Source organism: Pongo pygmaeus, chromosome 19 (genome assembly GCF_028885625.2).
Source record: "Pongo pygmaeus isolate AG05252 chromosome 19, NHGRI_mPonPyg2-v2.0_pri, whole genome shotgun sequence".
NCBI lineage: Eukaryota > Metazoa > Chordata > Mammalia > Primates > Hominidae > Pongo > Pongo pygmaeus.
This window is the reverse complement of record NC_072392.2, coordinates 10260797-10276397: the sequence shown is the minus strand read 5'-3', so window position 1 is coordinate 10276397 and position 15601 is coordinate 10260797. Positions and strand designations below refer to the sequence as shown.

The window sequence follows — 15601 nt, the reverse complement described above, 5'->3', positions numbered from 1 at the left end:
AAACTGCTGACCTCAGGTGATCTACCCGCCTCGGCCTCCCAAAGTGCTGAGATTATAGGCATGAGCCATGGCGCCTGGCCGATTATGATTTTTTTGAAACTAACCTTTTTTTGTTCTGTACTTTCATTTTTATTTTACCTGACAAGAAACTAAACGATCACACTGTTCAGTTCAATGCTGGGCACTAGGAATCCATTTCTTCCCATTCATGTTGACTTTCTGTTTGTTAAAGAGTAACATAGAAAGAACGTGCCGGACGGTAGAAGATCAATTTAGTGAAATCAAAGCCAAGGACGAGCAACAGACACAGTTGATCCATGATCTGAACATGCAGAAAGCAAGACTGCAGACCCAAAATGGTGAGAATGGGCAGGGCTCTGGGGTCCAGCCGGGCCATAGGAGAGGGTGGTCGGTAACACTGACGTGGGGGCCACATCTGTTTGGCAGGGGAGCTGAGTCACCAGGTGGAAGAGAAGGAGTCTCTGATTTCACAGCTGACCAAAAGCAAGCAGGCCCTCACCCAGCAGCTGGAAGAGCTTAAGAGGCAAATGGAAGAAGAAACCAAGGTAAACATATAGAGTCAGATTGAACCTGAGAAGCCAGGCCATATGACCACTTCACCCGTGAAGCTGGTCGGAGCAGTGCTACATCAAGAAATCTGCTGCGGTTGGGTGCGGTTACTCACGCCTGTAATCCCAGCACTTTGGGAGGCCAAGGCAGGTGGATCATGAGGTCAGGAGTTCAAGACCAGCCTGGCCAAGATGGTGAAAGCCCGTCTCTACTAAAAATACAAAAAAAATTAGCTGGGTGTACTGGCAGCTGCCCATAATCCCAGCTACTCGGGAGGCTGAGGCAGAGAATTCCTTGAACCCGGGGGACGGAGGTTGCAGTGAGCCGAGATCACGTCACTGCACTCCAGCCTGGAAGACAGAGCGAGACTCCATTAAAGAAAAGAAAGAAAGAAACCTGTTGCTTCTCCTGTCTGCCTTGAAGCATGGTGGGAACCTGTCCTTTAAGGTTAGAGGGCCTTGGCATTGGATCTCCTTCTTCAGAGATAGAAAACCATACCCATGGTGGTCCATCCCCTGGGCTCCTCTGTCCCCCACAGGGTGGTCTGAGAAACTCCCCTTTCCAGCCAGGGCACCTCCTCCGCATCACTGCACACACTTGACCATTCTGCCCAGCAATTCATCCCGGCCACCGAAATCCCCCTTCCTCTTTCTTCTTCATTATTCCTGGTGTGTCACCTCCTATACCATCTGATTTTAAGCTCCCCTCCTCCAAGAAGGCTCCATGGTTTTGGGAGCACCCTTGAGACTGTTGCATAAACATGAACATCATCATCTTCTTGATTTCAATGTCTAGATATTGTGTTTATAATACATGTCTCCCGACAGATCTATAAACTCATGGAGGGCAAGAATAGTTTGTCCCCACTGTACCTACTGTGCCCAGTAGAAGAGTGCACACAGCAGGTGCTTGGTGCTGCCAATTCCTATTCAAGTATCAGAATAGGGGACCAAGAGTCCAAAAAACTGCATGAATGGAATTCCAAGGTTGTTGCACACTGGCTAAGACTTATAGGGCAATCTTTTGGAATTTTCCCAAGCTCCACCTTTTTCTTCTGAAAAAGGACAAGCGCCATATTTGTCTCCCATCTTTCTGTTGTATAGTAAAGATCTTTGGTAGATGAGGGGAAGGGGGAAGTGGTGAGAACCCAAGCCTGAACGAGTACTGAGAACGGCCACTGCAGGAGCGGGCTGTCCTTTGGCCAGGATATGGCAACAGCTGAGTTTTCCTTCTTAGGCAAAGTTTGTCATTTATTGCCTTTTTTTTTTTTCGAGACGGAGTTTCACTCTTGTTGCCCAGGCTGGAGTGCAATGGCACGATCTTGGCTCACCGCAACCTCTGCCTCCTGGGTTCAAGCGATTCTCCTGCCTCAGCCTCCCAAGTAGCTGGGATTACAGGCATGTGCCACCATGCCCGGTTAATTTTGTATTTTTAGTAGTGACAGAGTTTCTCCATGTTGACCAGGCTGGTCTCAAACTCCCGACCTCAGGTGATCCGCCCGTCTCGGCCTCCCAAACTGTTGGGATTACAGGCATGAGCCACCACACCTGGTCTATTGCATTTTTAAAAAGATGAAAATGTACAAATTACTGAAGTGGGCTGACAGAACTCTCTCTTTGATGGTGGCACCAGAGGGCGTCTTGTGGCCATTATAGTCGGAGCTAAACTGTTGCCCTTACATCCCTCCACATGGGAGGGATTGAGGGACGGAGGCCTCTAGGCATGTCTTCTCTGCCTAGGAGGAGGAAGTCAGGCCGTGGAAACAGCGAAGCTCACATCAGCAATCCCCAGTGTAGGGACATAGCCTACTGGTGACATCAAAAGATGCTTTCAGGCTTCTCCTGGTCACAGCATTCCATACCATTGCATCAAGTAGTGAGAAAATTATTCCCTTTTTAATTGTTCCAATCCATCTGATTATATCAAGGAAAAGGCCTCAGTGTGAACCATACTTCCTTAGCATTTGCTTATTTACCCTATTAAGAAATAAAGGGTAGACCCCAGGCATGGAGTCCCAGCAGGCAACAGTACCTAGCTAGAACATGATAACATTGCTTTATTTCCATTGCACTTATGGTTACCTTCTGTTTATGGCAAATGTCAATGGTTTTCCACTTACTGTCCTGCGACAGTTTACTCTTTTGTTAAATATATTTAAATATAATTAAGGAGTCCACTTGAAAAAAATTAAATAAACCAGGTGATATGCTGATAGGGCAAAATTGGTGAAGACAGCATAGGGATAATTCAAGTTGGGGGAAAGCGATTTAAATGAAAATACCTCAACTTGGAAAAGGGTCAAATGTTTTTGCAATTTGTCACCGCTGTCATTCCCAGGCCAAGAACGCCCTGGCGCACGCCCTGCAGTCCTCCCGCCACGACAGTGACCTGCTGCGGGAACAGTATGAGGAGGAGCAGGAAGCCAAGGCCGAGCTGCAGAGGGCGCTGTCCAAGGCCAACACTGAGGTTGCCCAGTGGAGGACCAAATACGAGACGGACGCCATCCAGCGCACAGAGGAGCTGGAGGAGGCCAAGTAGGGGCTCCAGGGTGGCAATAGCAGAGGGGGTCTGAGAACACAAGCCAAGGGACCAGGAGTCTTCACATCTTGAGAGATTCTCTCTTTCCTGCCCATGCCTTTGTGGTTTCTGAAACATTCAGATTGTACCCCCCACCCTCTGGGGGTCTCCCTGTCCTTCTCAGGAACTGTCCATTCCACCTAGCTCCCTGGGGGTGCTCCTTAGGGACCTGCTTTGCCACCAAGCATTTTGAGAATCTCTCGGTGACACTTGGATCCTCTCCACTCACCAAATCCTAGGTCTTGGTCTCATCAAACACCAGTCCCTTCCATGCTATTCATTTCTCTTCCCATCTGACAGTTACCTTCTGAAATATTCCACCTTTGCCAAGGGGGAAAAAAATCTGGTTTTCCTAGGAAAAAACTGGCCCAGAGGCTGCAGGAAGCAGAGGAGAACACGGAGACGGCGAACTCCAAGTGCGCATCCTTGGAGAAAACCAAGCAGAGGCTGCAGGGAGAGGTGGATGATCTGATGCGGGATCTGGAGCGCTCCCACACCGCCTGTGCCACCCTGGACAAGAAGCAGAGGAACTTCGACAAGGTCCGTCCCCAGCCGCTTTCTTTGTGAAGATGGCATGAGGATAATTCAAGTTGGGGAAATGCTATTTACATGAAAATACCTGAATTTGGAAAAGGGACAAATGTTTTGCAGTGGCAGTGGTGAAAACAACAGTTTCACACTTAGATGTGTGAGATACCTGCACATCCTAGAAGGCCCCCAGTTGGAGCATCATTTCCCAGTTTGGGGGACTTAAGGTGTCTTCTTGACTACTGTGACAGTCCCTCCAAAGGCAACTTTATTTTTAGTGAAAGCTAATTCCGTTTCATTGAGATTGTAATGTTTGTGAGAATGCAGCAGAGGGTCTGCAGGAATATCACAGTTTGGGGTGCCTGATCTAGAACAGTGCTCCTCCTCTTTCTTTAGTCGCTAAGGATGGAAGGGCAAAACGTTGGTGTTACTGACAGCCCTTGTTTGCATGAACTCTTCTGAGTCACCCCTGCTTTCTGCTTCTCCCATGTCCCTTTGTCATCTCCCAGGTCCTTGCAGAGTGGAAGCAAAAGCTGGACGAAAGCCAGGCTGAGTTGGAAGCTGCTCAGAAGGAGTCCAGGTCACTCAGCACTGAACTCTTCAAGATGAGGAATGCCTATGAGGAGGTGGTGGACCAGTTAGAGACACTGAGGCGAGAGAACAAAAATCTGCAAGGTGAGCTCTCTCCACCACCGGTGTGTGCTATGTCCCCCTCTCCTCCTGCCAAGCCCTTCCCCATTTGGCCACAGCCATCTCCAGATGCCTCCTTCCCACTGCCCCACACAATCCTCACCCATCATGCCTCACATTGACTCAGTTTGCCCCAAGGCCCAAACCTTTTTAATGTAAGGCACGGCAGCAGCTAAGTCTCATTTTTGAGAACTGAAGGCACAGTGGGTTGCTGAGCCCACTGCTCCGTTAGAGAAGACCCTTCAGTGATTCGGTCTCTAAGTGCCTTTGTATTTTGCGCATGCCACTGAATCCCTTAGGACCTCAGACTTCTGATCTACAAAATCAGAAGACCACACCCAACACTTTCCAAAGCGCCTTCTGGTTCTGCAGACTATGATTCTATGCGTTTTCCCCACAGTTGTTTTCTCTGGTCTGCTCTATGACCATTTTGTATATGGTACTTTTGAAGTTTTAAGTTTCTATTCTTTACTTGTGGTTCCTGTCTGCCTAGTGCAGGTGAGGCAACACATCCCTGTCTTGCCAACACCTCATTGAACGGCTGCCCTGTATTCTCTCCTGTATAAATGTCATGAATGAATAGCCCATCCCTGAATTGCCTAGCAAATGCCGATACTATAAACTGGAGCCTGTTGAAACAGCCTAAATCAAGCCTGTCCTTTGCAGAAGAGATTTCCGACTTAACTGAGCAGATTGCAGAAGCTGGCAAGAATCTTCAGGAAGCGGAAAAGACCAAGAAGCTAGTGGAGCAGGAAAAGTCAGATCTGCAGGTCGCCTTAGAAGAAGTGGAGGTAAGTGTCTGGGATATGACATTCGGAAATTCAGGAGGACAGGGAACTGCAAGAGGCTGCCCTTCACCATCCCATGGGGCCCTTCCTGCCAGGAGGCCCTGAGTCTCCACTGGGAGTAATATTCAGCCATCCCAGGGGCTGAAACATCCACGGGCTGCTACTTTATCTCCTAGGTGTCCTCTGGTACAGTTCCCCTTTGAAAATAAATAAATGTGTTCATTATGTTCTTCAATGTCTTCCTCTCAGGAAGCAGAAAATCAATCACCTAACATCCTGAGAGCAGTGCAGAATCTCTCAGTTATGTTTAACATAGAGGCACAGACAATCATCTTTGGCTATCAAGAATCCTGTATAATCAAAACACACCCAGAGTCTCCTGATGCAGTAATCGGTGGTGGCCAGGATGACTGGTGGTTTCTAGGGAAATACGAACCGACACAGGATAACAGGAGAGCAGTTGCCCTGTCATTTTAGAGAATAGGTTGACTCCTGATTTATGGTCACTATTAAAATAGACACCCTCAATAAAATTTTCACTAATTAAGAAAGATACTCTATCTCAAGTCATAAGATAATTTGTTCATGAGCGATGCAAAGTTTTAGTCCCAGTTTCATCACTATTAGGGATATTTGGGAGCAAGCCAAATACTCAGACCTCTCTGAATATTGTTCTCTTCATCTATAAAATGGGTATAAGAATACCTATTTGCAGCCGGGCATGGTGGCTCACAACTGTAATTCTAGTACTTTGGGAGGCCGAGGCAGGCAGATCACCTGGAAGGTCAGGAGTTCGAGACCAGCCTAGGCAACATGGTGAAACCCTGTCTTTACCAAAAATACAAAAATTAGCCAGGCACAGGGGTGGGCACCTGTAATCCCAACTATTCGGGAGGCTGAGGCAGGAGAATTGCTTGAACCCAGGGGGTGGAGGTTGCAGTGAGCCAAGATTGTGCCACTGCACTCCAGCCTGGACAACAGAGTGAGACTCTGTCCAAAAAAAAAAAAAACCCTATTTGGGCTGGGCACCATGGCTCACACCTGTAATCCCAACACTTTAGGAGGCCAAGGAGGGAGGATCACTTGAGCCCAGGAGTTCAGGACCAGCCTGGGCAACATAGACAGACCGTGTCTACCAAAAAAAAAATTTAATTTAATTTTTTTAAAAAAACCAATACCCATTTGATCGTATGGGGATGAAAATACCCATTCAGGAAGGTGGCTGTCCACGGCACTCTCAATCACTCCTTTGCTTTCGTCAGGGTTCCTTGGAACACGAGGAGAGCAAGATCTTGCGCGTGCAGCTAGAGCTGAGCCAGGTGAAATCCGAGCTAGACCGCAAGGTCATTGAGAAGGATGAAGAAATCGAGCAGCTAAAAAGAAACAGCCAGCGGGCAGCAGAGGCTCTGCAGAGCTTGCTGGATGCTGAAATCCGCAGCCGGAACGACGCCCTGAGGCTAAAGAAGAAGATGGAGGGAGATCTCAATGAGATGGAGATTCAGCTGGGCCACTCCAACCGCCAGATGGCAGAGACCCAGAAGCACCTGCGCACGGTCCAGGGCCAGCTCAAGGTGAGCACGGTGGCCGCCTCTGCGTACCTGGACGGGCCCCCAGCCTGCCAGGCGGCTCTGGCCTCACTCTGGGTCTCCCCTGCAGGACTCCCAGCTGCACCTGGACGACGCCCTGAGGAGCAATGAGGACCTCAAGGAGCAGCTGGCCATCGTGGAGCGCAGGAATGGCCTCCTGCTGGAGGAGCTGGAGGAAATGAAGGTGGCCCTGGAGCAGACGGAGCGGACCCGCAGGCTGTCAGAGCAGGAGCTGCTGGACGCCAGCTACCGCGTGCAGCTCCTGCACTCCCAGGTGCGTCGGCCCTCACTCCTCCGCTGAAGGTCCACCCTGGGGCAGATAGCGCCCCCCTGCACCCTGCAGCTGCTTCCGCTATCCCTCCGCTCAGGGTTCACGCCGTGGGAAGGAGCACCCGGTTTCTCCCAGACTAGTGGCCAAGACCAATTTTCTTTAAGCTTGCTTCTTGGAATAACTGACTCTTGATTGACAGATTTCTGAGCTTTCTCTCATCCAAACATTAAACATCTTGCACGTTGTGGGGAAATCAGAGCAAGGAAGGATTAATTATTACGTAAGGCACCTGGAAGTACTATTTAAGTGGAAACCTTAGAATATTAAGATTTTATTTCAAAATAATTATTTTTGACCCGGCTCAGCGCCACAACTATAATCCCAGCACTTTGGGAGGCCAAGATGGGAGGTTCGCTTTAGCCCAGGAGTTGAGGCTGCAATGAACTATGATCATGCCACTGCACTCCAGCCTGGGCAACAGAGGGAGACCCTGCCAAAAAAACAAACAACAACAACAACAACAAACACAAAATAATTATTTTTATAAAAGTTTTTTAAACTCCTTTGTTTAAAAAAATAGAAAAAACAAGCAAATACATGGAAGAAAAAAGTCAAGCATATTATTAACATACTGGGGTCTCTGATTCTTAGGCCCATTGTGAATTATATAAATATTATATTTTTGCCTCTAATCCCAGGACTTTGGGATTGTTTGATCTCAGGAGTTTGAGATCAGCGTGGGCCTCTCCAAAAAAAAAAAAAAAAGTTTTAATTAAAAATAAATACATATATATATAGTAAAAATATGAGCAATCTTTTGCAACCTCTTTTTTGGATTTAACAATCATGAACATATTTTGACATCTTTTTTTTTTTTTTGAGACAGAGTCTCGTCCTGTCACCAGGCTGGAGTGCAGTGGTGCGATCTCAGTTCACTGCAATCTCTGCCTCCTGGGTTCAAGCGATACTCCTGCCTCAGCCTCCTGAGTAGCTGGGATTACAGGTGCACGTCACCACACCCAGCTAATTTTTGTATTTTTGTAGAGATGGGGTTTCACCATGTTGGCCAGGATTGTCTCGATCTCCTGACTTCAGGTGATCCGCCCGCCTCAGCCTCCCAAAGTGCTGGGATTACAGGCATGAGCCACTGTGCCCAGCCTCGACATCTTTAGTCTTCTATATGATTTTTAATGACAGAAAAGTAGGCTATTCTACTTGTATATTATGGTACTTTCATTTAATCAGTCCTCTGTGGTTATTTTAGATTGTTCTCAATAAAAACTTTACTTTTAGAAAGACTGTTTTGATGAACTTCCTCATAACTAAATTTTCATATACTTCCATGATTACTATAATCTTAATATTTCTAGAAGTAAATAAATTTCTAAAAATGAAATTTCAGGGTCCAAACAGCAAAGATATTTGTAATGTATTATAAATTGTTCTTTAACAAGGTTGTCCCAAGTTTTATTTCCACTGGGGAAATGTGTGAGAGTTCTCTTCTATAAATTCTCAAATATTCTAGCTCTTATTTTAAAAATCTTCACCAATTTTATTGCTGAAACATACCTCACTGAGTTTTTAGTATTTTTTTTATTGCTAATGAGGTGGAACATTTTATCACATTTGTTGGCCATTTGAATTTCTTCTAGTATGTTTTACCCATTTGTAGTTTTTGCCCTTTTGATTGATTTGCCTTATTTATATGTTAAGAAAGGGAATATTTTCTTCTGTAATATACATTGCAAATGTTTTCCAGTTTGTCATCACCCTTACAATTCTATTTATGGCATATTTTGATTATTTGAATTATTTTTCATTTTATATGGTATGTCTATCATCATTTCCTTGTTCCAGCACTTTTTACTGAATAATCTATCCATCCTCAAATATTTGAAATTCTACTTTTATCATTTACTCAATTCTTTGATGTACAATCCTTGGGTCTGTTTCAGGACTTTCTGTTCAGTTAAGAATAAAGAAAGAATGTACAGCACTGTACCCAGCAGGTCACCCACGGGAAAAATAAGAAATGGAACAGGATCACGATTTACTTCCTTCCCCAGCCAACCCTCTCCCTTCCAATTTTTTTAAGCGCCCCAATAGAACCCACACCCCTGATATCTAATTCTTCTTGTAGAACACGAGCCTGATAAATACCAAGAAAAAACTGGAGGCTGACATAGCTCAGTGCCAGGCAGAGGTGGAGAACTCAATCCAGGAGTCCAGGAACGCAGAGGAGAAGGCCAAGAAGGCCGTCACGGATGTGAGCTCTGTTCTTCCTTTTCAGAGATGGGGTTTGGAACTGAGAAAGGGGGGCCTCTGAGCCAGGGCATGGCAAGTACGTTTCATCTCTCATGACAACAATCGGTTAGTGGTGGCTTCCCAGACAGATGTAATGAGGTACAGTCTCAGCAGCAGCAAAGTGGGAGGGGAGGCTGTGGGGAATCAGCAATGACTGGCCCCAGTCAGACAGGGGAGGCTCAGCACCATGATCCCAGCCTTCGCCTTTTCTGCAAACTCTGGGTAGGGATGGGCGGACAGGGCCTCTGATGTGTCCTGTGAACTTAACCAGGCTGCCATGATGGCTGAGGAGCTAAAGAAGGAACAGGACACCAGCGCCCACCTGGAGCGGATGAAGAAGAACCTGGAGCAGACGGTGAAGGACCTGCAGCACCGTCTAGATGAGGCTGAGCAGCTGGCGCTGAAGGGCGGGAAGAAGCAGATCCAGAAACTGGAGAACCGGGTAGAGTGTTTGAGAGGACTCTTACTCTGAAAGTGACAGCCTCGGACAGAACCACAGTCCAGAAACTGAGATGGTGGGAAAAGGCCACTGAATGAATAGATTGCAAATTCAGTTTCAGGACTGCTTGAAAAATTCCCTGTGAGCCTCATTTCTCACCTCTTTCTGTTTCACCTGTTCCTATGCCCCAACACACACACACACACACACACACACACACACACATCTATTTTGGTATGCTCACACCTCAGTAAATGTAATATAGTGATGTGTGTTAATGTTCACATTCCATTTGCTATGTAGATTCAGATGCACACACATACATGGAAAAAGCTATTAACATATACTTTACAGTCATAAAATTACTCATTTTGATGCATTTACATTTTGGACTAAGCTTCACTTTGATCAACACGGCCCATCCTACATAAAATCTGCAGTTTCCGTTTTCTCCCCATCTCAGGTTTCCTTCCCTCCCCAGCTTTTCTCATCTGTCAGTGCAGGCTGCAATTCTGGCACAGGTATGTCTCTTGCTCCAGCCCCAAAAGAGGGCAATCAGGGCTTCTTCCTTTAGGTTGATGCACCAGAAGAGTTCAACCCCCCAACACCTGGACATCCTGCTCTTTCTTTATCTGGAGCGTATCCTGCAGTTATTGTTCAGTTTCTTTGCTGACTGTTCCCTTTGTTTCCTGTCTGCCTTGCTTTTCCTTTTAGACCCATGTGGTTTATTTCAATCATTTTAAAATGGGCTGCATTAGCGGTTGACATTTTGGAGGAGGGCTCTGCGGAGGAGGCTGTTCGAATGTCTCTTGTCCCAGGGAGACAGGAAATGAAAGAGTGGGAGGAAAGGAGGATGAGGAGGAGGAAAAGAGAAGGAGACAACTTTTCCCAGCAGGAAAGCCTCCAAATACTGTCATTCTTTATGCAAACCACCCGAGGATATCCTCCCCAGGCACATGGTCCCATTAAATGTGAAAGGAATTTTTTTAGGGGGGTGCTAAAAACAACAAGGCCATAGACTTTTTGAATAACAAAAGTAAACACCAGGGAAGTTAGAACTTCCCCCAAAATTCTTTAATGTTTATTTTCAATTATCCCCAGTCCTATTCCACTACAATGAGTTTAGGCCTGTTCTTCTCATGGATCCTTCCTATAGGAAAAGGATTAGATCTCATGACACCTTCTGCCATACTTTGATTCCTGAGTTAGCAGGGAGCCCTCGGCCACCCTTCCCCTCCCTTGGTGAGGCACCTTGACTGTCCTCCCATCCCCTGCCCAGTTATGTGACTTCCATAAACCTTACAGAAGCCTAGAAAGAATTCCCAGGAAAACAAATGTTTTGTAGAACCTGATGGAAGACATTTCCTGGGTCCAGGAGGTGGAGGGTGGGGAGGTTTTGGGAACAGCACCCAGAGTAAGCCCATCCCATTGGTAGTTTTCAAGGTTGATGTAGTGAGTCTCCAAGCCCAGAGTCGCCACTGCTCTGCAGCCACTGGGATTCCCAGTGGAGTGGAGCATGCAGCTGGCTGCTGCCCCTCCCTGGCTTCAATCTCTGGATTGTGGAGTTGGGACCACAGCTGGTGACTTATGTCCTCAGTGGCTGCCCTTTCCCCTCAAGACTTCAGGAAAGGCAGAAGCAACTGTGAAATTAACAACACCTGTGTAGTGCTTTGTCATTCTAACAACACTTTCATATACTTTAATTCGATCTCCACATTTGAGGTAGGCTGGGTAGCTGGGTAGGAAATATTATCTCCATCCTAAATATGCAGAAACTCATGCTCAGTGGTGGCGACTGACTTGCTTTGGGTCTATCAAGTGGGCGTGGAGAGTGCTTTGACTACTCCTGGCCCAGGTTCTCTTCATGATCCCTGCTGCCTTACTTGATCTGTAATCAGGGCCACCATGAACAGCTGGGCAGGTTTCACCTGCAAGGATAAGTCAGGTTAGCTTTTGCTGTCCTTGCCAAATGACCTGGCTCCACAAAAGGGGACATCTGAGCAAAGCCTGACCCACCAGCTATGCTCTGTGCACCTGAGGCTGCCTCTGCCCAATGAGGGCATCTTATTCTCACTTGCACAGAGCACCTGCATTGTCAATAAAATGTGGCTCCTGAGACCTAGGAGGAGACATCTTGGCAAAATCCCATTAGGGGATCTTTTTTTTTTTTTTTTTTACTTTAAGTTCTGGGGTACATGTGCAGAATGTGCAGGTTTGTTACATAGGTATAATGTGCTATGTTGGTTTGCTGCACCTGTCAACCCATCATTTACATTAGGTATTACTCCTAATGCTATCCCTCCCCTAGCCCCCTGCCCCCTGACAGGTCCCGGTGTGTGTCCATGTGTTCTCATTGTTCAGCTCCCACTTATGAGTGAGAACATGTGGTGTTTGGTTTTCTGTTCCTGTGTTAGTTTGCTGAGAATGATGGTTTCCAGCTTTATCCATGTCCCTGCAAAGGACATGAACTCATCCTTTTTTATGGCTGCATAGTATTCCATGGTGTATATGTGCCATATTTTTTTCTATCCAGTCTATCATTTATGGGCATTTGGGTTGGTTCCAAGACTTTGCTATTGTGAACAGTGCCTCAGTAAACATACGTGTGCACGTATCTTTATAGAATGATTTATAATCCTTTGGGAATATACCCAATAATGGGATTGCTGGGTCAAATGGTATTTCTAGCTCTACATCCTTGAGGAATCGCCCCACTGTCTTCCACAATGGTTGAACTAATTTACACTCCCACCAACAGTGTAAAAGTGTTCCTATTTCTCCACATCGTCTCCAGCATCTGTTGTTTTCCTGACTTTTCAATGACCATTGGGGGATCTTGAGTTCACTCTAGAATGATTGGCCCATGAGTCCATGAGAGAAGCCTAGGAGAGGAGATTTGAATTCTGTGTTCCTTTCATCCTACCCAGGTGCGGGAGTTGGAAAATGAGCTTGATGTGGAACAGAAGAGGGGAGCTGAAGCCCTGAAGGGAGCCCACAAGTACGAACGCAAAGTCAAGGAGATGACTTACCAGGTAGAGGTCCCAAAACCTCCTCAGTGAATGCTGTATGGACCAAGCCCCATCAGAAGTGGCCATAGGTTTGCGGGCCCCTGCCGTGTGTACTCTGTTTGCAGGCTGAGGAGGACCGCAAGAATATCCTCAGGCTCCAGGACCTGGTGGACAAGCTGCAGGCCAAAGTGAAGTCTTACAAGAGGCAGGCTGAGGAGGCGGTGAGCACAGGAGGTCCCCGGCAGTGCCCACAGACAGACAGTCCCTGGGGCATCCTGGGTGTCCCCGCCATCCTGGTTGGTAAAGTCTCCTGAGCCTCAGGCCTGAGTTTGCATTTGCAGGCTATAAACACAGAGACACCTGCCCTCTTCCTCTCCTGCTCCATGTTAAGCCTTCACGACCTTCACCATCTCTGTGCCCTCTTGCCTCACCCTACTCAGCCAGTCCCCTCCATCCCCTTCATCCTGCCCACCGTGACTCACTTGACACCCCCTAGAGCATGTTAGCCTACCCTGCTGGCGTTGGATCTCCCGGACTCTCCCAAACCACCCCAGCCTACCCTCAAAGCCATTCCTGCTCCCATGACCTGACCTGAGATACCTCATCCTAATTCCCACCATCCCACTGCAGCCCAACCTCCTAGGCATCTCCAGCCCTCCTCAGCCCTCCCTAACTCCCTCCACTCCATCCCATCCTTTTTGATCCACCCTTTGATCAAATAGGTGAAATCAATAGGAAAGAAATGGAATGGGCTGAAATCAGTGTTTCCCAGAGTGTCTTCTGAGGACACTGGTTCTGAGGGATGTTAATAGCAGGAAGGTGGGGCTGCCGTGGGGAGGAGCTTATTCTTTTATAGAAAAGAAATCGTTTGGGAAAATCTGAGTTAAACAAAGTTACACTCGTTGCTTTACTTCAAGGATATCTCAGATTTTGTAGATGTTGTAGAGTTTGATATGTCATCAACTCTACAAAGTGGAAGAGGGGTTCCAGAATATACCATTTCTCACACTTTATTGACTTTGGAACCTTCTTATTGTATGCAGAGCATCCCTCAGGGCTACTGTTCTGAGGACCAAAATTTAGGGGAGCCTGCCCTGGACAAATGACTGAGCTTCTCCCATTGCTCTTTTTCCTCCCTTCCCTGGAACCTGGTTGGTTCAATCCTGACCTCAGGGAAGCAGATTTGAACTGGTTCAATATTGAGAGCAATTCATGCACATGGGATGAGTATAGTCCCAGCAGGATCAGCAGGCTAGAGGGTGCCCAGGAGGACACCTTAGTCAGGAATCCTTGACATTCCCCCAAATAGACCAGTACAGTGGCCTGGCCTTAGACAGATGGTGCTGGGCAGAGGCACAGGATGAGGGAGACTTGGGCCATTGGTCTCTATACCTTTAGGTGCCTTGGGAGAGCTCTGGACTTAGGTCTCCCCCAAAGATCTCTATGGAACAGATACCATATAGAAGAGATGCAAGGGAACATGTGGAGGTCCTAGAAGGGACAATAGCACCTGCAGGGTGATCCGAGGCAGTACACATGGTCGTGAGCTGGGAGCCTTGTCCTCACACTCTGGAGAAAGCTTACCTGCCCTCTCTGCCATCAGGGAATCCAGGGCCCTGGTTGCTCAACTCCTCAGAGGCCTTCAGAGACAGGGCACCTCATAATCAGACTGAGGGGCTCTACAGCCTCATACCCACTCTGTCTCCTGTGCAGGAGGAGCAGGCCAATACGCAGCTGTCCAGATGCCGGAGAGTCCAGCATGAGCTAGAGGAGGCTGCGGAGAGGGCGGACATCGCTGAGTCCCAGGTCAACAAGCTTCGGGCCAAGAGCCGAGACGTGGGCAGCCAGGTAAGAACAGGTACCTGAGATGTAGGGGCCAGCTAAGAACAGATATTGAATACGGGGGCCACGTAAGAGCGAATGCCTGAGTGTGGGAGGCCAGATAAGGGCAGGTACCTGAGATGTGGGGCCAGGTAAGAGCAAGTACCTGAGTATGGCTTCTTCCCAAGAAATCCCAAGCCCCGGGGGAGTCCCATGGACCACACCGGGAGAGCTTGGAAGATGACTGTTGATCCTCTCCTTCCTGCTGCTGGTTGCACACTCCCAAATGCTACTGTTTTAGCAAAGACTCCTGTGGTTCCAGACTCTTGAGAGAATGAGCAGTGAGGCACGACACTGTCATCCCTGTCTCTCCCTGTTGCTACAGATGCTGCCCATGAAGCCCCTGATTTGCAGGGCATTTGTCCTGTCGCCAGTAGCTAGATTGGTTTGCTTTTACAGTGTGCAAAGGGAAACAATGCCATTCCTTAATATTCCTCTGAAGTTCCAGATTTTCCAGCTGCTTCACTTCAAGATGATGTTCAGTCTCCCATTTAGTTGACTCATTTCCTACGTACAATTATTTTTTCTCCCACAGAAGATGGAAGAATGAGGCTCACCTGATGCTCGTTGCCATGTGACACCTCCGAGAGAGTGGAGGGAAAATGTATGAGAAATAAATTATCCTAAATACTCGGATTCCTGGCTCTGCTATATTTATTGTCATGGTCCATTTCTCTTCTATGAAGCTGATATTTAAATTCTTGCTGCTCTATTGTAAATATAAAATAAGGAATGTGAAAGTGGAGGATCTTTGCTGCAAGTAGAAAACATGGAAATCCAACCCATGGCCAGGTAAATCACTAGCTTCCACAAACATTTAAAAATAAAGACCCTATATCACTCTACATCTCTCAGAATAGCTATTATCAGAAAGACGAAAGTGTTGGTGAGGATGTGGAGAAAAGGGAACTCTTGTGCACTGTTAGTGGGAATGCAAATTGGTACAACCTAAGAGCAGT

The 15601-nt window shown here is 47.2% G+C and overlaps 1 protein-coding gene across 1 annotated transcript in view; it reads left to right on the top strand.

Annotated features, from left to right (window-relative positions):
- The window catches only part of MYH13 (myosin heavy chain 13), a 71992-nt gene extending 56714 nt beyond the window's left edge, over positions 1 to 15278 (top strand). The window contains exons 28-41 of the mRNA XM_054459132.2: positions 233 to 359; positions 448 to 566; positions 2908 to 3104; positions 3504 to 3687; positions 4185 to 4350; positions 5032 to 5156; positions 6416 to 6724; positions 6810 to 7013; positions 9151 to 9276; positions 9586 to 9756; positions 12681 to 12785; positions 12887 to 12982; positions 14475 to 14609; positions 15178 to 15278. Of these exons, the coding sequence (XP_054315107.2) occupies positions 233 to 359; positions 448 to 566; positions 2908 to 3104; positions 3504 to 3687; positions 4185 to 4350; positions 5032 to 5156; positions 6416 to 6724; positions 6810 to 7013; positions 9151 to 9276; positions 9586 to 9756; positions 12681 to 12785; positions 12887 to 12982; positions 14475 to 14609; positions 15178 to 15192 (2079 nt within the window). The 3' untranslated portion in view covers positions 15193 to 15278. The remainder of the gene's footprint in view (positions 1 to 232; positions 360 to 447; positions 567 to 2907; positions 3105 to 3503; positions 3688 to 4184; positions 4351 to 5031; positions 5157 to 6415; positions 6725 to 6809; positions 7014 to 9150; positions 9277 to 9585; positions 9757 to 12680; positions 12786 to 12886; positions 12983 to 14474; positions 14610 to 15177) is intronic.
- Positions 15279 to 15601: the final 323 nt, after the last annotated feature.